This window comes from Pezoporus flaviventris, unplaced genomic scaffold (assembly GCF_033815535.1).
Source record: "Pezoporus flaviventris isolate CSIRO_AGI_PZ_B2104156 unplaced genomic scaffold, CSIRO_AGI_Pfla_v1 ptg000080l, whole genome shotgun sequence".
NCBI lineage: Eukaryota > Metazoa > Chordata > Aves > Psittaciformes > Psittacidae > Pezoporus > Pezoporus flaviventris.
In genome coordinates this window covers 1,059,244-1,085,865 of record NW_026892628.1, presented here as the reverse complement: position 1 = coordinate 1,085,865, position 26,622 = coordinate 1,059,244, and the positions used below count along the sequence as shown (strand labels likewise).

Here is a 26,622-nt window from a genome sequence, read left to right as displayed (position 1 = left end):
CGTGCCAGGCTGGGCCATGCAGGACCATGCCATGCCAAGCAGGGCTGCGCTGGGCACTGCTAGGCTGTAAGGACTGCGCTGTGCCATACCAGCCATAGCACAGACCAGGGCTGGACCGCACCGAGCCAGGGTGGCTCTTCTTGTGTCAGTCCCAGGCCGTGCCATGCCGCACTGAGCCAGGCAGCCTGCGCCAGCCCCGTGCTGTGCCACGCTGTGCCGTGCCAGCCCCGTGCTGGGCTGGACCCATCCAACAGGGCTGTGCCAGCCCCATCCGCGCTGTCCTGCGCGGGGCCACGGCAGCCTCCGCCGCGCTGTGCCAGCCCCGGGCTCGGTGCTGATGCGCGTCCGGTGACGCGGCGGGGCCGCTGGGCGGCGCCCCGGGCGGAGCGGGCGCTGCGGGAGGCGGCGGCGGCGGGATGGACGAGCCCAGCATCCTGCGGCGCCGGGGCCTCCAGGTGAGCACCGGGGAGCGGGGAGGAGCCTCCCGGCAGCGGGCACGGGCAGCGGGTCCGGGGGGAGCGCAGCTGCGGTGAGGTGGGTGCCGCGGGTGCGAGGTGGGTGCCGCGGGTGCGTGTGAGAAGGGTGCTGCGGGTGCAAGAGGTGGGTGCTGGGGGTGAGGGATGGGTGCTCCGCTTGTGTGTGAGAAGTGGGTGATGCGAGTGGGAGTTGGGTGCCCTGCGGGTGTGCGTGTGCTAGAATTGGGTGCTGTGTGTAGGAGTGGGGTGCTCTGGGTTGGGTGCCCCTGAGAGGTGGGTGCCGTGTGTGAGCAGCGTGTGATGGGGGCACAGGAGCTGAGCACCCAGTGGCAAGAGCAGGGCAGGGTATGAGCCCCAGCCACACGCTGTGGGGTGCTGGAGTGGCTGCACCCACTTGTGCAGGGGCTGGGGGCTCCCATGAGCGCACCATGGTCCCTCCAGCCCAGCGCACGATGCTGGTCTGTGCCAAACTGCTGTGCCAGCACTGATTTACCCCTCCAAAGAGCTTCCCCTTCCATCACCCCGTGTTCTGGCAGGCCAAGGGTATCGTCTTCGCCTACCCTGTGCTTAGAGGGGTGACAACCACAGCCCCCCCCCCCAGCACACAGAGCCCAATTTTCTGGGTGGCCTCACGCCTCCAGCCCCATCTGCGGAGCGGAGCCGCAGTAACGGGGGCCTGGCCTGAGCTGCCTGGGCGGTTGGAGGATGCACGGTGCTGCCTTCATCCAAGCTGGCAGTTCCACGGGGCAGGCGCGCTCCGCTGCACGCTCAGCCCGGGAAGGAGCTGCGTGGGAGCTGTGGATGCAGGCATGACCATGGGCTCCGGGGCTCTTGGCTGTGGGTGTTGTTCCTGGCATTCCCCATTGAGAACAGAGCCGTGGGCCCCAGCCGCATGCCCACATCCCCATGAGGGGTGAGAAGGGGCTCCCACCAGGGAGCTGATCCCAAAGCACCGAGCAGTGACACCGTCCCCAGTGCTATCCCCGCAGGGATCAGCTGATGCTTAATCCTGGCTCCCTCCGGGACGTGCTGATGGGAGCTGTGCTGTGCTGGATGAGCACATCAGGCACATCGTGGGTGCTGGCCCTGTGGTGCTGCCCCTCAAGGATCCTTCCCAGGGCTCTCGGGTGATGCTCTGCCTGTCCCTGAGCATGCAGCATGGCCGGAGAGCCCATGGCAGTGATGGGTGTTGGGTGCCACAGGACCACTCTGCACTCCTGCACCCATAGATGAATGGGGAGGCAGTGTTGTGGAGTGTGGGGGACAAGGGTGTCTGTCCTCAGTGCCACTGTCCCATCTGCACATGGCTGAGCAGTAAATACCTCAGTGGGACCCTTCTCTGCCCCGGGTCTGGTGGCCCCGGGTGTGGGTGAGGATCAGGGTGGGTGACAGCAGAGCTGGGTGAGGGTGCTGGGGTGGGGGGGGGCTTGCTCCATGCAGGGACCCTGCACCCCCTTCCCCAGCCCAGCTCTGGGGTCACCCAGTGCTGCTGGGTGCACTGAGACGCAGGCACCCACTTCCTGCACTCACCCCTGCCTCCAGCACCCGCCCCCAGCACCTACCCCCAGCACCCACCCTCGCCATCCCGGGGCACACAGACACCCGTGGGCTCGGGGAATGCGGAGTCCCTGTGCACCCAGGCATGATGTCACCGGTTGCCATGGCGATGCTGCTGCATCACTGCGTTGCAGCGCTCCCCAATCCCGGGATTTCCGCAGGGGCTGCGTGGCGTGGGCACTGGGATGGGGCACGGGTGCTCAGGGGCAGTGTGGGTGCTGCCGTCTGTCCCCATATGAGGAGCTCTTGCCCGTGTCAGGAATGTGTCTAAGCTGCTTAGGGGTGCCGGGCAGGTGGGCACCGGCGGTGGGTGCGGGATCAGGGTGATGATGGGATATTAACCACCACATGCACCCACCCCATGTGCCAGCATCCTGCGGCATGCCAGGGCACAACCGGCCCCTCACACTGTGCCCGTGGGGTCTGTGCCACTCTGTATGGCACACAGGTGGGCACTGGGTCTGTGCCACAGCCAGCCAGTGTCTGCCACACCGAGAGGATGCTGTGGGATGGAATTCCTGCTTGCACAGCTGCCCTTTGCCCTGTGCCTGCAAGCAAACAGCCCTTGCAAGAAATATTCCCAGTGGCTGGAAAAATAAACAGCGTGGGGACACCCAGCTGCTCCCCACACCCAGGGCTGGGGGGACAGGGTGGGGGACAGGGCACAGCCATCACGCCGATACCACAATGCAGCCACGCAGTTGGGTGCTGCAGCCTCTCCACCACCCTTGTGCCCTCAGTCCCAGGCCTGGCTATGGGACCACCAGCCCCGGGGCCTTTGGAAGGAGGTTTCCCCTTGTGTTAATGCTGGGCAGAGTGGTTTGTAACCCTCACCCAGCACAGCAGAGCTGGGGCACAGGGAATGGGGCCCGATCCTGCAGTGCCAGGCAGTGGGGATGCTGCCAGGGGGTTGGCAGGAGGTGGGGGTCCCAGGTGTGGGCACCATGGGGCCATGCTCTCACCCTGCTTCTCCCTGTTCTCGTTGCAGAAGGAGCTGAGCCTGCCGCGCCGAGGAAGAGCGTAAGTCCCCGAGCTCAGCTGCCCGGGATGGGGGTCACTGGAGGGGGGGGGGGGGGCATGGAACAAGGCACCAGCACCATGGGGGGCAGCGGGGATGGGTCTCACATGCTTCTTGTGCCCAAATCCGGGGTGGCATCACCGTGTTCTCTGATACTGGATGGGCCCAGCTGTGTGTGCGCTGCGGTGCACTGGGATGTACTGGTGCTCCGCTGCAGGGGTGCTGGGCTGTAGTAGGGGGCAGTTGTGAAGCTGTACTGGGGTGGGCTGTTGGCGTGTGTTTGGGGGTACTGGGGCTGTTCCAGGGTGGTTTTGGGGTGTTGCGGAGGAAAGGCAGGAGGGGTTCTTGGCACTGGGCTGGTGTTGTCAGGGGTTACAGGGCTGCGTGCTGGGGGACATGCTTGGGAGGGCGCCAGAGGGATGCTAGGGACATGCTGGGGCTGCATTAGGGGTTCACTGGAGCCATACTGGGGCAATACTGGAAACTGTGCTGGGGCTGCACTAGGGGATCACTGGAGCAATACTGGGGCTCTGTGGGATGCACTGGGGCTGCATTAGGGGTTCACTGAAACCATACTGGGGCTCTGTGGGATGCACTGGGGCTGCATTAGGGGTTCACTGGAGCCATACTGGGGCCCTGTGGGATGCACTGGGGCTGCATTAGGGGCTCACTGAAGCCATACTGGGGCTCTGTGGGATGCACTGGGGCTGCATTAGGGGTTCACTGGAGCAATACTGGGGCTCTGTGGGATGCACTGGGGCTGCATTAGGGGTTCACTGGAGCAATACTGGGGCTCTGTGGGATGCACTGGGGCTGCATTAGGGGTTCACTGGAGCCATACTGGGGCTCTGTGGGATGCACTGGGGCTGCATTAGGGGTTCACTGGAGCCATACTGGGGCCCTGTGGGATGCACTGGGGCTGCATTAGGGGCTCACTGAAGCTATACTGGGGCTCTGTGGGATGCACTGGGGCTGCATTAGGGGTTCACTGGAGCCATACTGGGGCCCTGTGGGATGCACTGGGGCTGCATTAGGGGCTCACTGGAGCCATGCTGGGGCCCTGTGGGATGCACTGGGGCTGCATTAGGGGTTCACTGGAGCCATGCTGGGGCCCTGTGGGATGCACTGGGGCTGCATTAGGGGTTCACTGGAGCCATACTGGGGCCCTATGGGATGCACTGGGGCTGCACTAGGGGTTCTCTGAAGCCGTACTGGGGCCCTGTGGGATGCACTGGGGCTGCATTAGGGGTTCACTGGAGCCATACTGGGGCTCTGTGGGATGCACTGGGGCTGCATTAGGGGTTCACTGGAGCCATACTGGGGCCCTGTGGGATGCACTGGGGCTGCATTAGGGGTTCACTGGAGCCATACTGGGGCCCTATGGGATGCACTGGGGCTGCACTAGGGGTTCACTGAAGCCGTACTGGGGCTCTGTGGGATGCACTGGGGCTGCATTAGGGGTTCACTGGAGCCATGCTGGGGCCCTGTGGGATGCACTGGGGCTGCATTAGGGGTTCACTGAAGCCGTACTGGGGCTCTGTGGGATGCACTGGGGCTGCATTAGGGGTTCACTGGAGCCATGCTGGGGCCCTGTGGGATGCACTGGGGCTGTACTGGAAGCTGTGCTGGGGCTGCGGTGTCTGAGCACCAGCAGCGCATCCCGGGCACGGTACGGACCTGATCGTGTGCACCGCGGGTGTGGGGGCTGCCGAGCCGAGCCGAGCCGCAGGGGCGGGCCCGGGCCCGTCGGGCCGAGCAGGGATCCCCGCCGGGGCCGCCGCCGCCGCCGCCCGCCCTCGGGAGCCGCCCAGCGCGGGGGCAGCCGGTGCGGCGGGAGCGGAGCGGGGCGGCGGCGGCGGCGTCATGAAGTCGCGGCGGGACAGGTTGAAGATCCCCTCGCTGACCTTGGAGTGAGTCGGAGCCGGGGCGGGGCTCGCCGGTACCGGGAGCGGGCTACGGGCGGCAGCGCCCCGGGGCATCCCCGTCCTGTTGCATCCCCCGACCCGGAGCACCCCCATCTCGGAGCATCCTCATCCCGGTCCATCCCGCTGTACCCGCACCCCCGCGCCGCTGGGCCCAGCCCTTCCTCCTGCATCCACAGCCCCGGACCCCACCGGGAGCATCCTCCGTGCCCCGGCAGGACCAGACCACCCGCTGTCTCTCCAGCAGCCTTAGATCCCGCAGCGTCCACGCAGTCCCCTGTGCTCCCCGCCCTCCTCCCCACCCTGCCTGGGCCCCCCAGCCCTGGTCCCCCCCTCCAGCCCTTGTCCCCTCTACTCTTTGCCCCTGGCCCCGTCGTCCCCCACCCCAGCCCTCCCGAGGGGGCTCTGACTGTGCCACCGGGGTGCCCACGGCACCCGCTGACACCGCACCGGCACGTCTTGCCTTGCAGCTTGTCACCGAGCAGCCAGAGCCCGACGCTGCTGAGCCCCTGCAGCCCCTGCAGCCCCTGCAGCCCCTTATTAACCCTGCACCCCTGGAGGTAAGACCCCCCCCAAACCCTCCCTGGACACCGCAGCTGCCAGCTCTGGGGAACAGAGTAGGTAGAGGTGGAGTTGGGGGCTGCAAGGTGGGTCCCCCCCCCACCTGCCGTGCCCTGAGGGTCCTCAGAAGTGGTGCTGTCTTCTGCAGGGCACTTGGGGCAACATGGCTATGGTCTGTCCCCAGCCCTGTGCACCCCAAAAGTGTTCTGGCCATGCTGGTGGGCCCCATCTCTGCAGCCAGCTCCCGCTTTGGGGAACCCCACTGGGAACACCATCACTGTAGCACAAGCTTTGGCACTGAGCATCCTTGTTTTGAGGAGGGATCACCTCGAAATAGGATCAGGGATGGGCACTGTGATGGGAGCAGGGTGAGAGCGGGGGATTGTACCTTCACCCCTGGGAAACCTCCATCGCCACCTTTTCTGCTCCCCCATGGGGGAAGAGGAGGGGGGGCTGTTCTGTGGGATGGGTGTTCTCCCCCCCAAATGGCACCAGCCCCTTGCAGTGCCCTGATGGGTGCTGCTGTCACAGAGGCGGGTGGCTGGACCCTGCTGCGTGTGCTGGCTGTGCTATGCCTTGGGGACAAGGTGCAGCGGGTGTGCTGGCACCCCACAGTCACACCCTGGCCCTGTGCTCCGTGGCACCTGTGGGGCAGAGCTGTGGCCTGCCCAGCACCCATGGGTGCTGCTGGGTGCCTCCATCCATCTGCTGGGCGATGGGGCACCATCGGGGAGCTCTGCTGCTGCTCAGCAACAGGCAGAGCCATTGGCTGCGGGCAGACAAGAGGCAGGGTGCTGCCTGCACCCTGCCTGCACATGGGGGTCCATCCCTGCCACCACTAGCCCTGACTGGCCACCCCTTGCCCACAGTGGCTGTGGCATGTGCGGAAACATGTGTGGCCATGCGGTTGCTCAGCTGAGGCCTCGGGAGAGGGGGCGTTTTGGGGATGCTTGGGGTGGGGACATGATGGGAACGAGGATGAGGATGAGGATAATGGCAGACATTCTGGCAGCATCCCTGGCTGCCTCCACGTGCTGGCATCTCGAAGCTGCCCGGCACAAGGCAAAGGGAAGCGTGGTGCTGCCGTGTTCGGTGCTGTCCTTTTGCCATGCTGAAACCCTGCCCAAGCCCATGAGCATCAGGGTTCCTGGCTGTGGCACTGGCCGGTGAGCATGGCAGTGCCACCCTATGTGGCTCGGGATGGGGACAGTGCTGCCACACAGGGTGTTGTCACTGGCACTAAGGAGGATGGATGGCTCTGGGTCTTTGCTCAGGATATCCCCCGTTAAATGCAAAAGCTGGAGTGGGACAGTGACTGCGGGATGCTGCTGGGTCTGAGCATGGTGTCCCATGGGTGGCAGGGTGCTGTTAGGGGGGTACTCCCCCCTGCCGAGGGAACCCCAGGCTTTGGGCCACCCCTGATGACTTGGAGGGGGGGGATTCATGCCCCTTGAATGCATCAGCATCGGATGCTGCATCTCCATGGTAACCTGACCCCATTTGGGGATGCTGCCCTGTCTCTATGGTAACCTCAAGCCTCATTTTGGGGTGATGCCCCATCTCCGTAGTAATTCTGACCTTATTTTGGGGTGCTGCCCCACCCTCTGAACCCCTTTTTGGGTGATACCTTGTCTCCATGTTAACCCTGCCCCCATTTTGGGGTGCTGCCCCTCCTATGTGGCAACCCTGAGCTCATTTTGGGGTGATGCTCCATCTCTGCGTTAGCCCCGACCCCAATTTTGAGGTGATGCCCCACATCTGTGGCAACCCTGAGCCCATTTTTGGGGTGGTGCTCCATCTCCATGGTAACCCCGACCCCATTTCGGGGTGCAGCCACGTCTCTACACTAACCCCGACCCCATACTGGGGCGCTGCCTCGTTTCCATGGAAACCCCCCCTTCCATTTCCCCTCCTTTTGGGGGTGCTACCCCTGTCTCCATGGAAATCCCGGCCCCGTTTGGGGGCGCTGCCCGTCTCCATGGTAACGGGAAGGGGCGGGCGGCAGCGGGCGGTGGCGACGGCGGGAGCCCGGCCCCGGTCGCGGTCCCAGCCCCGGTCCCAGCCCCAGGCGCGGTCCCGGCCCCGCGCGTCCCCGGCGGCGCCGCTCGGCCCTGCCGGTGGATGCGGCCGGGCCCCGGCGGGACCGAGCCACCCGCGATGTCGGACCCGAGCTGCTGGGGAGCGGCTCGGCCCGGTTACCGGAGCCAGCGGGCGGCCGGAGCCCTGCTCCAGCGCTCCAAGAGGTACCGGGCGGCGGTGGGGCCCTGCACCGGGGGTGCACCGGGTTTTGGGGGGGGGGGCCCGACACCGTGCATGGGCGGGTGGGTACCGGAGTGAATGGGGGGGGGAGGCTGTGCACTGGTGTGTGGGGGTTGTGGGGGGTCTTTGCATTGTGGGGTGCACACTGCAGTGTGTGGTTTGGGGGGCTGTGCACTGGTGTGTATTGGTTGGGGGGCTCTTTGCACTGGGGGGTGCACATTAAGGTGTGTGGTGGGGGAGCTGTGCACTGGTGTGTGTGGGTTGGGGGGGGTCTTTGCATTGTGGGGTGAACATTAAGGTGAGGGGGGCTGTGCACTGGTGTGTGTGGGTTTGGGGGGGTCTTTGCATTGTGGGGTGCACATTAAGGTGAGGGGGGCTGTGCACCGGTGTGTGTGGGTTGGGGGGGGTCTTTGCATTGTGGGGTGCACATTAAGGTAAGGGGGGCTGTGCACCGGTGTGTGTGGGTTGGGGGGGGTCTTTGCATTGTGGGGTGCACACTAAGGTGTGCAGTGGGGGCTGTGCACTGGTGTGTGTGGGTTGTGGGGGTCCTTTCACTAGGGGGGGTGCACAGTAAGGTGTGTGGTTGGGGGGGGGCTGTGCACCCTTTTTTGGGGGGGTGCAGTGCGCTGTGGATGTATCAGAGGGTGCTTTGGTTGGGAGCCCGGTGCTGTGGGGGTGCAGAGTTGAGGGTCCCAGGGCATCGGGTGACACACGTTTTGGGGTGCTATGTGCCAGACCTAAGACTGGGGGGGGGGGTCGGTTGGGGTTCGTTGCATGTCTGGGGAGGGCATTGCATGCACAAGGGGGGAAATACCCCTGTGAGCCCCTGTGCTGAGGTGGGCACTGCACTGATTGCACATGTCCCATGCCAGGGTGGGGGTCCCCGGGGTGCCCAGGGGTGGGAATAGGCCAGTCCCTTGCAGCCAGCCATGGGCAGGGCTGGGGGGGGGCAAAGGTCTCACATACCCTTCATCAGTGGGGCTGGGGTAGTGTCAGGGGCTGCTGCCTAAATAGGGTGCTTGAGGGGCTCCCCCAGCTCTCCAGCTGCAACACAAGGCTTGACCTAAGCGCGTAGATGGGATTTGTCCCCAAGGAAGGGGGCAGGCAGCGCTGCCAGCCCTGGCAAAGGTGCAAGGAGCACCCCCGGAGCACCCCCAGAGCCCCAGGGGTGCGGGTTGGGAAAGCTGGCACCTCCATCCAGCAGGTTTGGGGTGCTGGAGCCAGCCCAGGCATAAAACCCTCTCCCAGCTCCACAGAAATCAGGTGTTTAAGACAGCGCGGAGGCAGAGGGGAGAGATTCCCATTGTGAATGTCTTTTAATATGACTGTGGGCTGCACAAAGCACCGTGGTTGCTTAGCAAATGGATCCAGGCAGCGCCGCTCCCAGCCCGGCTTCACCTGAGCTCTAGGAATTGCTGCTGCCAACGGGTGAAGATGGGCCTGGGGACCCTTAATGAATAAGAAAAGGCCTTGGATGAGGCTTTCCAAGCTGGGGTGGGGGGGTCTGGGAGGGATGTGTAATGGGAGAGATGATCTAGGCAGTCATCTGTGTCCAGCTGAGCATGATGAGGTTGTAATTCTCATAAAGGGCAGAGGATTTGCTCGTCTTTGGTATTCCTAGAATCCACAGCGAGAAGCAGCCTGGCCTATTTTACAGTAGGCAGGAAACGTATGATGTGATTTAGTGGGATTAAGAGGTCTGAGGGATCCTAATTTCCCCACGGAGGGATGCAGGGATGGCCAGTGCGGGGCAGGACAAACAGTGCTTCGACGGCTGATGGGGCTCTTCTGCATGGATGCTGCCCCCACCATAGAAAACCATGCCAGGGGAAGTGATAGGTACCATTTCCCATCCGCTAACAGGGACCTGTGCCACAGGGACGTGCAGGGATGCACCCCGGCCTGCAGGGCAGTTTCTTTAGGTTGTTTTCCTGCAATGCAAAGAAATAAAGGCTCTTCCCAACTTGTCACCCCGCGATTCCCTGCGGGCCTTTGGGATTTGGCTCTTGGAAGGTGCCTGGCGCGGTGCTCTGGGGGGGGGTTCATCAGTGTAACCGCAGTGCCAGGCTGGGGGGGGGGGGGTGAGGGAGCAGAGCAGCTCTGCAGAGCGATGCCGGGTGCTCGGGGGGAGCTCGTGCCAACGCAGCGTGTTGCATTTCACCATGCAGAGCCTGGATCCCAGCATCCCCCATCCCAGCCTCCATCCCTGGAGGCAGCCGAGTTCATCGCCGTGTCACAAGCCACAGAGCAGAAATGTCATGGAGAAACTGAGGATGTAGTGCTGGGTTCGATGGGTTTCGATGTTAAACTTCTCCCAGTGGGAACCGATTTTTCCAGGACGTGGTGATCCATGGCACTTCCCCAAATCTGCCGGTGTGTGAGCGCCAGGCAGCCAGTTTTAGGGGGGAGAAGTTGTCTACAGCCATGTACAGAGGGAGCTGGGAATGCCAGCTCGTGCTCCTGATCACGCAGCCGGGAGTGGATGCCCTTTGAGACTGCGCCTGCTCCCTTATCAGCCTGACCCTGCCCATGCTGCTCCCACCACCGTGCACCAACTTCACCCCAAACACCCGGATTCTGCCTGGGGTTCACCCGTGCTGGCATCTGCCACACGGTGCTCTGGGAGGTTGCAGGGGTTCGGATCCTGCGGGATGCTGCACTCCCTCCGTGCACCTCCCAGAGCTGACTCCCAGCTGGATCCTGGCAGAGCCATTTGCCAGTTAGAGACAGCAGCGCTGTGCTGTGCAGCCGGATCCTGCCCTTCCCACAGCTCCGAGGAGGCAGCCTGCAGGAAGCTGCCGCGTTTTCCCCTGTCTCCTGCCTGTGGACACGTGCCGTGCCGAGGCTGGGTGCTGCTGTGGGTGCTGGCAGGGTGGTGGGAGATGCCGGTTGCTCCTCGCAGGCAGGTGCCGCGGCTGCTCTGCTCCAGGCTTCGGGGTTGTGCCGGCTGCCACACGCTTCCCACATCCTTTGACATCAGTGCAGGGTGGCAACGGCAGCGCCGAGGCCGAGGCAGCCTCAGCGTTGAGCAGGAGATGCTGACAGCGATTTTCCACTCCATGTTTGGTACCAAAAACGCAAGTAGGTGATGGAGGCAGAGGGCAGCAGCCCAGGCTCCTGCCTCCGGGGCTCAGCAGCTCTCCTCCGGCCCCGAGGCTTGTTTCTAGCCCGTGGTTGCTGCGTGCTGAGGGATGGGAACCAGCTGGAGCTGCTGCATCAGGCAGAGGGGGGGTTAAAGTGGCGCAAGCCGGTTGTGGAGCCGAGGGTGGAGCGCACGGAAACAGGAAACGTCGCCTCGCTCCGTGTCACCATTACTGCCCCTTGCTCCGGTCAAGGTTTGTTTTCGCTCCCAAAATGAAAGCAAGCGAGGAGGAGCAAGCCCCTCATCCCTCGGGATGCTCCCGCACACACGCACGGGTACCTACCCCCTGCTCCCTGCAGCAGGGGCATGGGGAAGCGGAGCCAAAGCTGGGTGCTCGCGGTGCACAGAGCTCTGCTGGGGCGGTGGAGCGGGTTCTCTTGCCGTGCCTCGATTTCCCACCCAGCACAGCAGAGGCTGTGGTTTGCTCTTGCTCCGTGCTGGGCTGTGGGTTTGCAGCTGTAGGAGCCTGCGTTGAAGCAAGAAACCAAACGGAGGGGGCCGGGCAGGGGTGGGATGGGGTGGATGGGTGGCGGAGGAAGGGTTCTGCCAGCCTGTGCCCAGGCAGCCAGGAAGCCACCAGCATCCTGGCCTGTACCAGCACCAGTGCAGCAGCAGGGCCAGTGCACTGAGCACTGGTGAGGCTGCACCTCGAATCCTGTGTTCAGCTCTGGGCCCCTCACTGCAAGAGAGACCTTGAGGTGCTGGAGCGGGGCCAGAGAAGGGCGATGGAGCTGGTGCAGGGCCTGGAGCACAAGGGTGATGGGGAAGGGCTGAGGGACCTGGGGGAGATCAGTCTGGAGAAGAGAAGGCTCAGGGGGGACCTGATTGCTCCCTACAACTGCCTGACAGGAGGGGCTGGGCTCTGTCCCCAAAGAACAAGGGATAGGACAAGAGGGAGGTGAAGGGGTGCTGTGTGTCATGTGTGGCTGTGCATCCGCTCCATGTGCATCCATCTGGAGGGGCAATGGGTTGCAAAGCACTGTCCTTTGCACCCCAGATACCACATCTGGGTTTGGGATATGAGGAGAATCCCTTTACTCCGGGTTCATCCTCTTGATTTTGTGGGTATGTCTGGCTGTGGTGTGAAGTTAAACCATGTCCTCCAATGAGCAGCATCCACCTGTGTTCGCATTCCCAGCCTGGGGAGGAAATTCAGCCCTGTCTTTGCAGTCTCATGGGGTTGGGGACCAACTGACCTCTCTGCTATGACATGGGGACCACTGAGTGTAAAGGGGTTATAGGAACTGCGGGGGGGGGGTATGTGCATTTTCCACATGATGGAGCAGGTCAGGCTGTGGCCTCTTGGCATTTCCATCACTTCCTCCTTTTACATCCCTTTTTCTGTTCCTGCACACGGGGCTGCCAGCCTCTGAACCTCCCCACAAGCCCAAAGCACACGTGGCACCTCCACAACACGCTCTGTTGTTAAAAATAACCCCTTAGCCCATCCCTGGGGATGGATCTTCCCTGCGGCAGGAGATCCATAATCGACAGGGTGATGGCAGCCGTGTCCCTTGGCACAAGCATCACGTACAAGCTCCTACATGTCCGAGCCCATCCAGTCCTGCCCGTCCTTTCCTTCCCCAGATTAATCCCTTGTTTCTTCCCTAGTTGCCGAAGCAGCAATAGGAAGAGCCTGGTGGTGGGCACCCCGTCTCCGACCCTCTCACGGCCCCTCTCCCCGCTCTCTGTGCCAACAGGTAAGGAATGTCCCAGGGGATGGGTTGAGCATCTCCTAAACTTACCTGACTCTTTTGGAGGATAACACTGCTGCTTCTGCAGCACCTTGGCAGCAGCAGCAGGAGTTACCAGCTCCTGCCCATGGGTGCCTTTGCCAGGAGGGAATAACATGGGAAGCGACTTACCCACTCATTCCTCTGACGGGGCACCCTTGGCATGCTGGGCATCACATCGGGGGGGGACCGGGGTGACTTTTCCCCCTTTCTCCCCATAGCTGGGAGCAGCCCCTTGGACAGTCCACGCAACTTCTCTGCCAGCACCTCCATCAACTTCCCCTTCGCTCGCAGGTGAGCTCCTGCCCCGCTCCCAGACCTCTATTCTTCACTGTTAATGATAACCCCCCAGCTGAGGCTGTTCTGCTCATCTCAAGTGATTTGGTCTGATTCTTTGTCCCCTTTTTCCTCCCTGGTTTTTGGTCTGCTGCTGTTTGCTCTGCCCTGACACCGGTGCCTCCGACCACTCCAGCCATGCTCCTCGGACTGACAGGTACCAGGGATAGGCTGGAGCTCCATTCCGGGGTTGTATCTGCCCCACATCGCACAGCCCTTCTTTGTGTGCATCCCTGGGCAGGATATTTTGCTCTGAGACCAGGCTCCCTGCAGCTCTGGGAGCAGAAATATCCCTGCTCCCACCATAGTGACCCCAGCCATGAGCTCAGACCTGCTTTGAGCACTCCCAATGGATGCTCATCCGTGCTCCCATGGATGCTCAGGTTCCCTTAGAGGCAAATCTTCCTGTGTCCCCTCCCCACCCTGCACTGCTGCAGAGGCAGATGCCGAAATCCTGTTTAACTAATGAATTAATTGCACCATGGGAGGGGGGGAACAGCTGACTTAACCCATCGATCCTCACATGGAAAAAGGCCGGAGGCTCCCAGATGGTTTTCACACCAAATACACGGCGGTGCCAGTGCTGGACCCAGCACCCTGCCTGCTCCCGCTGTCCTTGGCCCCACACGGGAAGCAGCAGCAGGAGGTGAAGGACCTCATCTTGACCTGGCCGTTACCCCGTCCATTAGAACCATCTCCAAGAGGAAGCATTCGCCTGCGTAGGAGCAGTTCCCTTCCTGTTTATAACCGGGCTCCGCTCCACGGTGCCTGTTGTCTCAGGATGGGTCCTGAGGAATGCTGATGTCTCATAGAACAATGTCCCACAGGGTGGATTTTGCTCTAAATCAGATCCTTGCCACTTGTTGGAGTCTTTTTCTCCATCTGAAACAGCCACCCCAGCACTGTCCCTCCACGAGAACCCTGCTCACTCTCACTGCTGGGGTTGCAGAGCATCCCCCCTTCCTCCAAACCCCTCTTATTTCACCCTATTTCAGGCCATTCCGAAAAGAGGTTTCAGGGCTTTATTATTCAAGCCAAACCTGCACCCTCTTCCCCATCCTTATCACTCTGACATTGTTTATTTGCATTTAGAGGTTGTTGGTTTTTCCTGTATGTGACGGGCACGTTTGCACTCACAGGGCTGATGGCAGAAGGTGGTCACTGGCTTCGCTACCCTCCTCTGGCTATGGGACCAACACCCCCAGCTCCACTGTCTCGGTAACATTTGCTTTCTCATGGTAGAGGCAAGAAGAACCCAAAACTCTTGATTTTTGGTGAAATGCCTCTCAAGCCTGTTGGTTCCTAGGCAGCCCCTGTGTTTTCTAGAGGACCATGTGCTTTAGCTGCAGCTTGCTTCCCAAATCGGCTTTAAAGAAAGCTGTAGAGCTTGGCTAACAGCTTACAGCATCCCTAAGCACTAGAGCATCCCTGGGCTTTACAGCATCCCTGGACATTGTAGCATCCCTGGGTGTTACAGCATCACTGGGCATTGCAGCATCCCTGAGCACTAGAGCATCCCTGGGCATTGCAGCATCCCTGGGTGTTTCAGCATTGCTGGGCATTTCAGCATCCCTGAGCAGTAGAGCATCCCTGGCATCACAGCATCCCTGGGCATTACAGCATCCCTGGATATTGCAGCATCCCTGGTTGTTACAGCATCGCTGGGCATTTCAGCATCCCTGGTTGTTACAACATCGCTGGGCATTTCAGAATCCCTGAGCACTAGAGCATCCCTGGGCATTGCAGCATCCCTGGACATTGCAGCATCTCTGGGTGTTACAGCATCCCTATGTAGCACAGGTCAAGAGCAACAGGGCACATCCCAACTGCGCAGGGATATGGCAGGACAGGAGCTATCCGGGATGCTGCAGATACAAGGGATGGGGCTCAGTGGAGCCAGACTGGGAGAGCTGGGGGGTTTGGGATGGGAGCGGGCAGTGCAGATCTCCCTGGGCTGGCCTTGCCATCTGTATTTCACATCACCAAGCACAGAGCTTGTTGCCTGGCAGCATTTCCAGCCTCCTAAGAGGCTCCAAGGGGTATTTTCCTGCCAGACTTGCTGGTTTCCACCCCCTGACAGGAAGCGAGGCTGCGTCTCCTGATCCCCACCATCTCTTCCCTCTTTCCAGTCATCTTCGTCCTCCCAGGAGCGCCTGCACCAGCTGCCGTACCAGCCCACCCCCGACGAGCTGCATTTCCTCTCTAAGCACTTCCGCAGCACGGAGAGCGTCATGGACGAGGAAGGGCGGCACTCGCCTTGCCTGCGCCCTCGGTCCAGGAGCCTGAGGTACAGCACCCACCACGAGGAGCACCCACGGTGATGGCAGGGGGATGGCGCAGCCAAAGCATCCTCTGCCCTCCTGTGACCTGTTCCTGACGGGTCCCAGTCCTGCTAAACCCATCCCAAGGTTTTTGCCTTGCTGGGGTAGTGGGGAAGATGGGGCTTGAGGGTGTAGATGCCCCGTCCCTGGGTGTGTTCATGGTCCGGTTGGACGGGGTTCTGAGCAGCCTGATGCAGTTGAAGATATCCCTGCTTATTGCATGGGGTTTGGCCCAGATGGCCTTCAAAGGTCCCTTCTAACCCAAACCATTCCACGAGCATCTATGGTTCTGTGATCCTAAGCGCTGTGAGTTTGGGCATTAGGGTCTGGTTCTCAGCATCCTCTCGGCTGTTGGGATGTGCCATTTCTCTCCTGGCAGCAGACAACACCTGAGAGCGAGGTTTCCTGGGGCTGAAGCTGGAAAAAGTGGGGTTTGTTCCAAAAGAGTTGGTTTGCAGCTTCTCGCTCAGTAGAGCCTGGGAGAGGCAATGTCGGGTGAGGGTAAGAGAGAAGCTGTGTTTAATGAAGGTCCCTGCATCCACCACGGGTTGGTTGGGGTTTATTTTGCTGGTGAGCTGCAAAAAGGGCAACGGTGGCAAGAAACGGTGGGATCCAGAGGAAGGGAAGGAGGAACTCATTCTTCAAAGCCAAGTGACTGATGCACCAGCTTCTCAGCTCTGGATTTGCAAGTGGCTTGAGTTTGGAGACCTGGGTTTGTGGGCGGTTCACCTTCCCTGGACCAGATCCATGCAGGATGGGAGGGATGCTGCTGGAAGTGGTGGCTGCACTCAGATGAGCTTTAACAACTTGGGATAGGTGTTAGAAGGAAGGAACAAATTACTCTTCAGGGGTAGTAGCTATTTGCATAGATGTAAATGATTTGGACCTCATAACACAACTGGTTTCCTCCCCCTGCAGCCCTGGACGGACGAGTGGAATGTTTGATAATGAGGTGGTGATGATGAACCATGTCTACAAGGAGAGGTTCCCCAAGGTAACCGCTCGGAGTGCGCGCATGGGGACGTGTGTTCCCAGGCAGCACCATCCAGATGATCCTTGAGGCCCCTTCCCACCTGGCATTGCCTGATTCTGCCTTGCAGGCCACGGCCCAGATGGAAGAGCGTCTGCAGGACACCATCACCAACTTCTCTCCCAGCAGCACGCTGCCGCTGGCAGACGGGGTGCTGGGCTTCATCCACCACCAAATCATCGAGCTGGCCCGTGACTGCTTGGCAAAGTCCCAGGGAGCTCTCATCACCTCCCGCTACTTCATGGAGCTGCAGGAGAAGCTTGAGAAGATGCTCCGGGATGTGAGTACGGGGCAGTTCCCTGTCCCATGTCCTCCTGAGGCCACCGAGCGATGCCTGACTTGGGTCTCCTCCCTGGCAGGCTCAGGAGCGTTCAGAGAGCGAGGAGGTGAAGTTCATCGACCAACTGGTGAGGAAGCTGCTGATCATTATCTCCCGTCCTGCGCGCCTCCTGGAGTGCCTGGTGAGACATGGCAGGTCCTGGTGTCGTGGAATCAGAGAATAGTCGGGGTTGGAAAGGACCTTAAGATCATCCAGTTCCAACCCCTGCCATGGGCAGGGACACCTCACACTAAGCCATGGCACCCAAGGCTCTGTCCATCCTGCCCTTGAACACCGCCAGGGATGGAGCATTCACAACCTCCCTGGGCAACCCATTCCAGTGCCTCAGCACCCTGACAGTGAAGAACTTCCTCCTTATATCCAATCTAAACTTCCCCCGTTTAAGTTTGAACCCATCACCCCTTGTCCTATCACTACAGTCCCTAATGAAGAGCCCCTCTCCAGCATCCTTGTAGCCTCCTTCAGACACTGGAAGCTGCTCTGAGGTCTCCATGCAGCCTTCTCTTCTCCAGGCTGAACAGCCCCTGTGTTCTCAGCCTCTCTCCATACAGGAGGTGCTCGAGTCCCCTGATCACCCTCCACCAAGAGAGGAGGCTTGCCATGAAGCACAAGGCATCTTCTCACCACCCTGCCTGGTCCACGATGGGAACTGCTCCTCATCATCCAGGCCAGGCTGTAGCAAGGAGCTAAGACCAGCCCTAGCATTCCAGCTGTGTCTGACAGAGGAGAAGCTGGTTTTCCCTAGTGGAGCAGGGAGAAGTGAACTTGGAAAGTTTTATCATCCATTCCAAGGGGGTTTCTTTGGCTGTTGCACCTCACCTTTGTGTTGTGGTTCCTGCAGCTGGAGGAAGGAGCCATGGCAAAGCGTGCTCCTGGTGTGGTCTCCTTGGGTTCCCCTCCAAGGCCAACCCGTGGGGCTACGTTTTTTTGCCATCAACTCTTTCCACGGGGAATGATGGGGGAACGATGCTAGAAACAGGAGCAGTGCTCAGCCTTCTCCTGCACGTATCCAGAGCCTGTCCCCAGTTACAGGTGGCCCCCCGCAAGGCTTCAAGGAAAGGTTTAACTTTGCAAAGCCTCTCTCCTAAACCGTGTGCGGTTTTCCCCATCCAGGAGTTTGACCCGGAGGAGTTCTACCACCTCCTGGAAGCTGCAGAAGGACACGCCAAAGTTGGCCAGGGAATAAAGACCGATATCCCCCGATACATCATCAGTCAATTGGGGCTCGTCAAGGACCCACTGGAGGGTAGGGAAGTGCTTAGGTTGGTCGCCCCAAGGTCTGCAGTGGGGTGTGGGTCCCAGTTTGGGCCATTGGTGAGCGTGAATCAGCACGGGGAGGTGGCAGAGGGACCAGCAGAGCTGCGCTGGTGTCGTAGGATGGGTCCCAGCAGGACCAGGGTGACGGTGTCCAAGACTCCTGGCCAGCCCCACATCCCTCATTATTGCTCCCAGTGCGTTCAGCAAAGCAGATTAAGCTCAAGAACACTTAATCCATAGGAAGCCACGGCCTTGTGGGGAGAACCATAATCCCTGAGGGACACGGGAATGACCAGGACAAAACAAATTCTCTCAATGTTTGACCTCGTATCCAGCCTCTTAACGCCATCACCCGAATTCCTCCAGCTCGGGCAAAGCACATGGCTAAATCCCTGTGGGATCCCTGAGTTTGGAGAGCGAGTGGTTGGTGGGGGGGTTATTTTGGTGAGGGTTGAGCATGAAGGAGGTGAAAACCATCCCTGTCTTCTGCAGAGATGGTGCAGCTGGATCACTTCGACAGCGGGAACACCATCACGCCAGAGAACGATGATGCCTGTGAGGTGAGCACGGTCCTACCCGCATGTCCCATGTGCTGCCCCCGGCTTCGTCATGCCTCACCCCACGCCAAGGCTCCTTGCAGCAGCTCCTCTGCTATCTAGGGCTGGGAGATGTTAGTTTGGGCTGTCCCCAAGGGTGGCTGCTGTGTTCAGGTGTAAGACCTCACAGTCCCTCCTCTGGCTTCTTGAGTGGACTCTTGACATGCAGAGCATCTCGGTCTTCTGGCTTGGGGTTTATAGCTGGAGAGGGCTCAGGGAGGGATGCCCGCTGGCAGCAAGGAGCTGATGGTGCTCGGATGAGTGCCAGCGTGCTGGGATACGTTAGAAACCTCCTGTGTCTTCTTCAGAGCCAGCCTTCAGCCACCGCTCCTCGGAGGAAGCCCTGCGAGGGTGACTTTGAGACCATCAAACTGATCAGCAACGGCGCTTATGGGTGAGTTGGGAAGTTCCTAATGCTTGTCTCCATCTGCAAACCCCTACCAAGTCCTCCCTCGCTGCACCCTGTGCTGCTGGTGGTGAACAGATGGAGAGCACATGTTGAGGGCAAGCGTTTTGCTGTCTCCTAGGGCCGTGTACCTGGTGAGGCACAGGGAGACGCGGCAGCGCTTCGCCTTGAAGAAGATCAACAAGCAGAACCTCATCCTGAGGAACCAGATCCAGCAGGTGTTTGTGGAAAGGGACATCCTCACCTTCGCAGAGAACCCCTTTGTGGTCAGCATGTTCTGCTCCTTCGAGACGAAGCGGCACCTCTGCATGGTGATGGAGTATGTGGAAGGTGAGGGAGGACGGGATTCCGGGCTGGCTGGTGCAGGGAGCATCAGTGTCCGAGCATCAAGGCCACCACCTGGGCTTTGCTCTAGGGAGCAGATTGGAAAGCACGAGCAGATGCTTCTGTGATCCTGAATGGGAGCCTGCTTGGCAGGAGAGGCTTCATAGCCCTGCCTGATGATCTCCCTGCCTCCTCTGAGCCCCTGTGTGTGTCCCCACAGGGGGGGATTGTGCCACGTTGCTGAAGAACATGGGCCCGCTGCCCGTTGACATGGCCAAGATGTACTTTGCCGAGACGGTTCTCGCTCTGGAGTATCTGCACAACTACGGCATCGTCCACCGGGACCTCAAACCTGACAAGTGAGGATGTGTGTCAGGTCTGAGCAAGGATGGGGTTGGGTTTGGATGGGGAAGGGAAAGGCACTGATCCAAGCCAAGGGGATAGGGCAGAATGAGGTTTTGGTGCCCAAATACTTGCTTCTGTGCTGTTGTACCAGGACCAGGAGTCCTGGGGTCTGGCTGGCCCTTCTCAGGTCCCAGAAGCAAACAGCATCATTGTGGGGCGTCCGTCTTCTCTTGCAGTTTGCTCATCACCTCTATGGGCCACATAAAGCTGACAGACTTCGGTCTGTCGAAGATCGGCTTGATGAACATGACCACGAACCTCTATGAAGGGCATATGGAGAAGGACACTCGGGAGTTCATGGACAAGCAGGTACGAGGTTCTGCCCCACTTGGCCACTCTGCTGTCGCTAAGGACCGGGATAGCCTTGAGACCTGCTCTAGAGGTCACTGGAGAGGTGTCAGCCACTGATTCCCATGCAGGTGTGTGGCACTCCGGAGTACATTGCCCCAGAAGTCATCCTCATCCAGGGCTACGGGAAGCCCGTTGACTGGTGGGCCATGGGCATCATCCTCTACGAGTTCCTGGTGGGCTGCGTCCCCTTCTTTGGAGACACCCCCGAGGAGCTCTTTGGGCAGGTCATCAGTGGTGAGTGTTGGTGATTCCCACTTCCCAGCTGCCATGGCTCGTCCTTAGCTCATAGAGAGCTTCAGTCCTTCATTCATACCCAGCTGAACAGCAAAGAGGCTCCTCAAGCTTTGCTTTCCTGCTTTGGGAGCAGGATTTCATGTGCTGCAGCTCCCGGGGGACTTTCCTCTTGCCTGGAAGCAGCTTCTCCTGCAACCTCACATCATCGCAACCCACAAACTCTTCCGGCCACTCCAAACTCCTTTTCCTTTTTCCTTGCAGATGAAATCATGTGGCCAGAAGGGGATGAGGCTCTTCCTGCGGATGCCCAGGACCTGATCACCCGCTTGCTGAGACAGTGTCCCCTCGAACGCTTGGGCACTGGTACGCATGGCAATGCCTGGGTAGGACTTGAGGGGTGACCGGGCACCCCAATTTAGATCAAGCTGGGGTTGTGCTGAAACCAAAGCCATGTTGAGGATGCTCAGAGGAGGTCTCCTGCTCGGGGTTCACCCCAAGAAGGCTGCACAGGGCTCCGGTCCCTCCTGGCTTAAGGCATTTGCTGTGCATGGAGGAGAGACGGTGCCATTTGGGATGGGAGTGGGAACATCCCAGATCCTGCCCTCTCCCCCTGACGTGGGTTTCTCTGCCTGGCAGGGGGTGCACATGAGGTGAAGCACCATTCCTTCTTCCTCCACCTGGACTGGAACGGGCTGCTGCGGCAGAAGGCCGAGTTCATCCCCCAGCTGGAGTCGGAGGATGACACCAGCTACTTTGACAGTGAGGCCAAATCCATCCCTTTTTCCCTCTGCTCTGTCAATCCGTTATCCCAGTTCAGATGCTCCTGTGGGATGGAGGAGGTGGAAAACTCCTGGGTGAAGCTGGTCCCCTCACAACTGAAGTCACAAACCAGATGCAATCCTGTTTGCAGGCTGCTCAGTCTTACCAAAAACCTTCTCACCCCAAAACTCCCCAGAGAGCTGGGACTGGGCTGTCAGCCTCAGTACAGCTCCCCATGGTTGTAGGTCCCAGCAGGGTCAGGCAGGACGCGGTGTGCTGCGGGCAGCGTGCCAGCTCTGCCCGCTCTGGCTCTTGTTTTCAGCTCGCTCTGAGAGGTACCAGCACTTGGATTCAGAGGATGAAGAAACCAACGATGAGGAATCATCCGTGGAGATCGGGCAGTTCTCCTCCTGCTCCCATCGCTTCAGCAAGGTGCTCCAAATCCTCCTCCGGCATCCGCAGGGAGAGGCTTTGGCACTGCAGCCGGCACAGCTGTGCTGAGCATCGGTGTCTTGGCTGATGCCGGGGAGCCTGGATTCCCAAATCTGCTCCTTGCTGACGGCTCGTCTCCTCCTCAGGTGTACAGCAGCTCCGAATTCCTGGCGGTTAACTCCAGCCTCAGCGTCTCATCCTCCGACCGGAGCCACAACGAGGACAAGGAGGACAGGCACTCGGGAGATGAGGACAAGAGCCGGCTGGCGGGCACTGAACCCCGGTGCGTGGTGAATTGGGGGATGCAGCATTGATACGGGCTTGTACCGGTGCCAGGGGCTTGTGCCGGCACCGAGGGTTTGTGCTGGCACCAAGGGCTTGCGGAGGTGTTGGTGATGGTGGCCCCCTCACCCGTCTCTGGTTGTCCCAAGCCCTCCTGCTGTCCCCATGCAGGCTCCGCTCCTGGACATCCTGCAGCTCCACACCGTACACCTCCCGGCAGGAGCGGAGCCGCAGCCCCACTGCGCTGCCCAGCACCGTCAGCCTGGACACCATGCCCAAGTTTGCCTTCTCCTCGGAGGATGAAAGTCCTTGCGTGGCATCCTCCAAGCCGGAGAGACCCAAGTTTGTGCTGGGAGACCCTGACGCAGGGACTGGTGGTGTGGTGAAGCCGTCAGTGTTATCTGGTGTGGTGGGCGATGCCAGTGTGGAATGCTCCCGGACCTACCGAGGTGCCCACGTGGCTTGGGGTGGCTTTTCCACACCCCCACATTCTCCCTCCTCCCTTCTCCACAGCCGACCTCGTCAGCCTGAACCACATCCGCCTCCGAAGCAACAGCACCGGCACCAAAACGGCGGCTCCACGGGGCCTGGGAGCCGGGCGGGAGCCGCCGGCTGAGCAGCCAGAAGGATGTGCCGGACAGACAGAGAGCCTCGCCGGGCAGCCGCGTCCCCAAATCCGCCTCTGTCTCAGCCCTGTCCCTCATCATCACATCAGGTCCGTGCCCTGCATGCTCTATCCTGCCGGGTGCCCGTTGCCAAGTGCTTTTCAGATGCTGAGCCGGCTTCTCCTGCTTGCAGATGACTTCGGTGGAGGTGCCCTGATGAGCCCCATCTCCCCCCACTCCCTCTCATCCAACCCTTCTTCCCGTGATTCCTCCCCGAGCCGAGATTCATCCCTGGCCATCGCCAGCCTGCGGCCCCCCATCATCATCCACAGCTCGGGCAAGAAGTACGGCTTCACCCTGCGCGCCATCCGCGTCTACATGGGTGACAGCGACGTCTACACCGTGCACCACATGGTCTGGGTATGTGGGGAGGGACCGGTAGCGCCAGGCACCAGGTTTCCCAATGGGAAAACCCTGGGAGGAAACTCAGGCTTTGCATCCAAATGAAACCTTGGTCTTTTGCTTGCAGAGCGTGGAAGAGGGGAGCCCGGCGCAGGAAGCGGGGCTGAGAGCGGGTGACCTCATCACTCATGTGAATGGCGAGTCAGTGCTCGGTTTAGTCCATCGGGACGTCGTGGAGCTGCTGCTGAAGGTAGGTGACCAGAGCCACGCTGCTTGCCCAGGACCGGTGCATCCATCCAGCAGCTCTCCGGCATTGCCTCCACCAGCAGCCAAGGCAGGAGCTGGTTTGGATCCGGTGCTTGGATCCAGCGCGCTGCAGTGATTCGTTTCCCATCCCTCAGAGTGGGAATAAAGTGGCCCTGAGGACCACGGCCCTGGAGAACACCTCCATCAAAATCGGCCCCGCGCGGAAAAACAGCTCCAAGACCAGGATGGCGAGGAGGAGTAAGAAGAGCAGGAAAAGGGACGGCCAGGAGAGGTGGGTGGAATTGGGCTGGGATAAAACGGCCTTTGTCCTGGTGTGTGCCGTACCGAGGGGGTTTGCTCTGGCTCTGCCATACTGTGGTGTCCAGCTTGGCAGACTCAGGGCCACCAGCTTTCTTCCTTTCCCCACCACCCCTTTGTGTGTGTCCCCTCCCCAGGAGAAAATCCCTTTTCAAGAAGATCTCCAAGCAGTCGTCGGTCCTGCACACCAGCCGCAGCTACTCCTCGGGCCTCCATCACTCGCTGTCCTCCAGCGAGAGCCTTCCGGAGTCCCCCACACACAGCGTGTCCCCCGGTCCCCCCACTCCCTGCCGCAGCCCCGCTCCCGACCTGCCCTCAGGTACCCCACCTCATCCAAGACGGGATATCTGCTCTGGGGCAGCGCGGTGTGGGTGCCGTGTGCCCCCCATCGCCGTCCCTCACGCTGACCTGTTTCTCTTTGTCCTGCAGATGCTGTGTCCCCACAGAGCACCTCTCCCTCCTCCAGCACCCCAACGTCACCCGCCGGCCACGTGCGCCCCAGCTCTCTGCACGGGCTGGCACCCAAACTGGGTGGGCAACGCTACAAAGTGGGACGTCGCAAATCCACCAGCAGCATCCCCCCATCGCCCCTCGCCTGTACCCCTTCCTCCGCCCAGCGCCCACCTTCTCCCCAACGCTCCCCATCTCCACTCCCTGGGTACCCCAAAACCCCTCATTCCTTCCAGGGAAGACCCTGTCCCCCCCCACCATCGTCCGGCAGAGCTCCCGGCCCCGCAGTGCTGATTGCCCCCGCTCCCCGCTCCTCAAACGTGTCCAGTCAGCTGAGATTGTCACCATCCTGGTGGAGAAGAAGACCGGCAGTGGCCGCAAGCTGGGGCTGGAGATGCCCACCATGGATGGGGAGGCCATCGGGGAGGGTGAAGCCCCGGGGTACCCCGGGGAGCACGGTTATCACCCCGCTGCCAGCTCCCGGCTGGCGGAGAGGCACGACCGGGACCAGGAGGTGGTGGTCATGCGACGCTTGAACCTCTCGGAGCGCCGGGACTCCTTCAAGAAGCAAGAAGCGGTTCAAGAAGTGAGTTTTGATGAGTCGGATGCGGTGTCGGCAAGTGAAGACGGTGGCAAGGGCGAAGCCGGGCAGGGGGTGGGTACCGAGAAGCCAAAGCCCAGCTCGGTCCCACAGATCGCGGTGCAGGGCTCCGAGAGCGACGAGCAGGAGCTGGCGGTGGCCGAGTGGGAATGCCAGGGCTCCTACCCCATCCGCAATGCTGAGGAGCCCAACAGCAGCATCACCTTGCGGTGGCGGGATGGATGCGAGCATCCGGACCATGGCTCCCAGCAGCACTGGAACTGCAGAGAGGGAGCAACCGGCCCCCGGCAACCCCTGCGGGGCCAGGGGCCATTGGGTGCTCAGCACCCAGCACCCCGGAGCAGCGCGTGGAGCGGGACCAAGCACCCTTGAGCCCCCACGCCAGGAGGGTTCAGGATCCCTGCAGCATCCCACCGCCTCCCGAAAATCCCCATCCCCTGTGGTGTATCCATGGCGAACATCCCTGGAGCCATCGCGGACGGGCTGTGGCTGTGCCCTGGCACTTGGGCTCCCCCGAAGGCTTTTTGTACCCCTCGAGAGATGCTCTTATTTTTCTAGAGACGCGGGAGCTTTGCTGGCCCCGACCTTTGTGTACAGCAAAGACTCGATGCAAAGAGTCCTCAATTAATTTATTACTTTTTATAAGCTAAACGGGCAGTGCAGGACCGGCGCAGGGTCCCACACGGCCCCGGGGAGGGCGAGGGGGGGGGATGTGTGTGTCCCAGGCTTTTCCATGCAGTTCCCATCCTGACCACATGCTGTTTTCTAACCCGCTCGCTTTTCCCCACTTTTTAACTTCAGTTTCAGCTGGAAAGACCCCAGTTGGGGGGGGGGGGGGGGGGGGGGGGGGGGGAGTGGGAGAATTGTAGGAGTTTAAATGAAAAAGCCCAAGCCAACCCCACAGCGACATTCCCCAGTAGTCGCAGTCCCAGCTGGGATGCAGAGGGGTGATTTTATTTGCATAGGGTTCATCATGCAGTGATGCAGATGGTTTATTCATCAGAGGAGAGCGGATGTAAAGGTTTTAATTGGTTTATTCAGAGCCTTTTGGAGCCCCCCAGCTCCATCAGCCCTTCCAGGTGGGAAAAGCAGAGACCTCCCCTTGGGGGGCAGCAACCGGGTGCAAATCTCAATGGGGTTTTTAGGGTTGGCTTTGCTCTTTGCATCTCTTCCACCACCACGTTCCGTGGTGGCCATCGCTCAGTGCATACAGATATCCATAAAAAGCCAGTATTCCTGGCAGCGCCTGTTCTGCTGCTTCATTTGGCATCTGGAATTCCCCCCCCCCTTCCCTCCTGTCGCTTTTTATCCAACAAAACTACGGCTCAACCCGGCCTTTCCCTCCCATTTCTACTGTTTTCTATGATATAAACGTTCCCATTTGATAGTGCATGTTCCAGCTTCCCCCCCCTCCGTGCTGCCGTTTGCTGCCCTGGTGCTGGTGCTGGGCATCGGGCATCCCTGTGCCGCCACCAACGGGCACATTCCCTACCCTGGAGCAGCGCGTTGGATTATGTTGTGTGCCTGTGGTTGGTGCCAGGTCCCGTCTCCTGTTTCTCCCGTTTAAACCGGTGCCCTTTAACGCCAACAAATGAGCAGCCAGAGCGGCTCGGTCTTTCCTTTGCTTCTTCCTCTATTGTCTGTACAAAGGTCTGGGAAGGCAGCGGGGATGTGGGGAGACATCAGGCACCCCCTGCACACCAGCACTGTGGGAAGGGGGCTTGGCTGTGCACCAGTGGCATGGATATAGTGGGAAAAGGAATTCCTGAATGGAAACTGTCTCGAAAGCCGAGGGGACCGTGTGTTCTGCACAGCGCCCAGCTCTGCTCTTACCTTCAACAAGGTTTATGTTGTATTAAAATTGTTTCTTGCAATGAGCCCTGACGTCGTGTCTGCAGCCTAGGGGCGCGGGTTTGGTGTTGCCGGCACCAGACGATGGGTACCAGTGCTGGGTATAGTGCCCAGTGCCCACCTCAGAGCCAAATGCAGTGCCTTGTGTCCGTGGCAATGCTGCCCAGTATGCCCCATGCCCGGAGCAGTCCTGGTGCCCACTGCACTGCTCGTGCCTACTGCAGTCCCAGTGCCCAGCACCGTGTCCCATGCCCAGCATCTGGTGCAGTCCCAATGCACAGTGCCGTGCCCTATGTCCAGTGCTATGCCTGGTGCAGTCCTGGTGCTGTGCCCATGCCCCGTGCAGTCTTGGTGCCCGCTGCCGTGGCCCGTGCCCGGTGCAGTCCTGGTGCCCGGTGCAGTGCCCCA

At 60.5% G+C, this 26,622-nt stretch overlaps 3 protein-coding genes across 3 annotated transcripts in view; 1 reads left to right on the top strand and 2 right to left on the bottom strand.

Moving 5' to 3' along the window:
- Positions 1–26,622, bottom strand: part of ISYNA1 (inositol-3-phosphate synthase 1) — a 146,713-nt gene that overhangs the window by 19,167 nt on the left and 100,924 nt on the right. The window lies entirely within an intron of this gene.
- The window catches only part of THOP1 (thimet oligopeptidase 1), a 330,628-nt gene that overhangs the window by 271,985 nt on the left and 32,021 nt on the right, over positions 1–26,622 (bottom strand). The window lies entirely within an intron of this gene.
- MAST3 (microtubule associated serine/threonine kinase 3) lies at positions 337–24,799 on the top strand. Its single transcript, XM_061474647.1, is given in 30 exon segments — positions 337–455; positions 3,022–3,053; positions 12,547–12,635; positions 12,890–12,962; positions 13,141–13,161; positions 14,144–14,222; positions 15,134–15,291; positions 16,244–16,319; positions 16,426–16,635; positions 16,715–16,816; positions 17,809–17,941; positions 18,445–18,512; positions 18,857–18,942; positions 19,076–19,284; positions 19,499–19,637; positions 19,860–19,992; positions 20,103–20,268; positions 20,530–20,631; positions 20,905–21,027; positions 21,350–21,459; positions 21,606–21,742; positions 21,913–22,145; positions 22,255–22,343; positions 22,345–22,456; positions 22,540–22,766; positions 22,876–22,998; positions 23,150–23,286; positions 23,450–23,631; positions 23,742–23,972; positions 23,975–24,799. Coding segments are annotated over 30 exon segments (4,380 nt in total). The 5' UTR covers positions 337–416; the 3' UTR covers positions 24,736–24,799.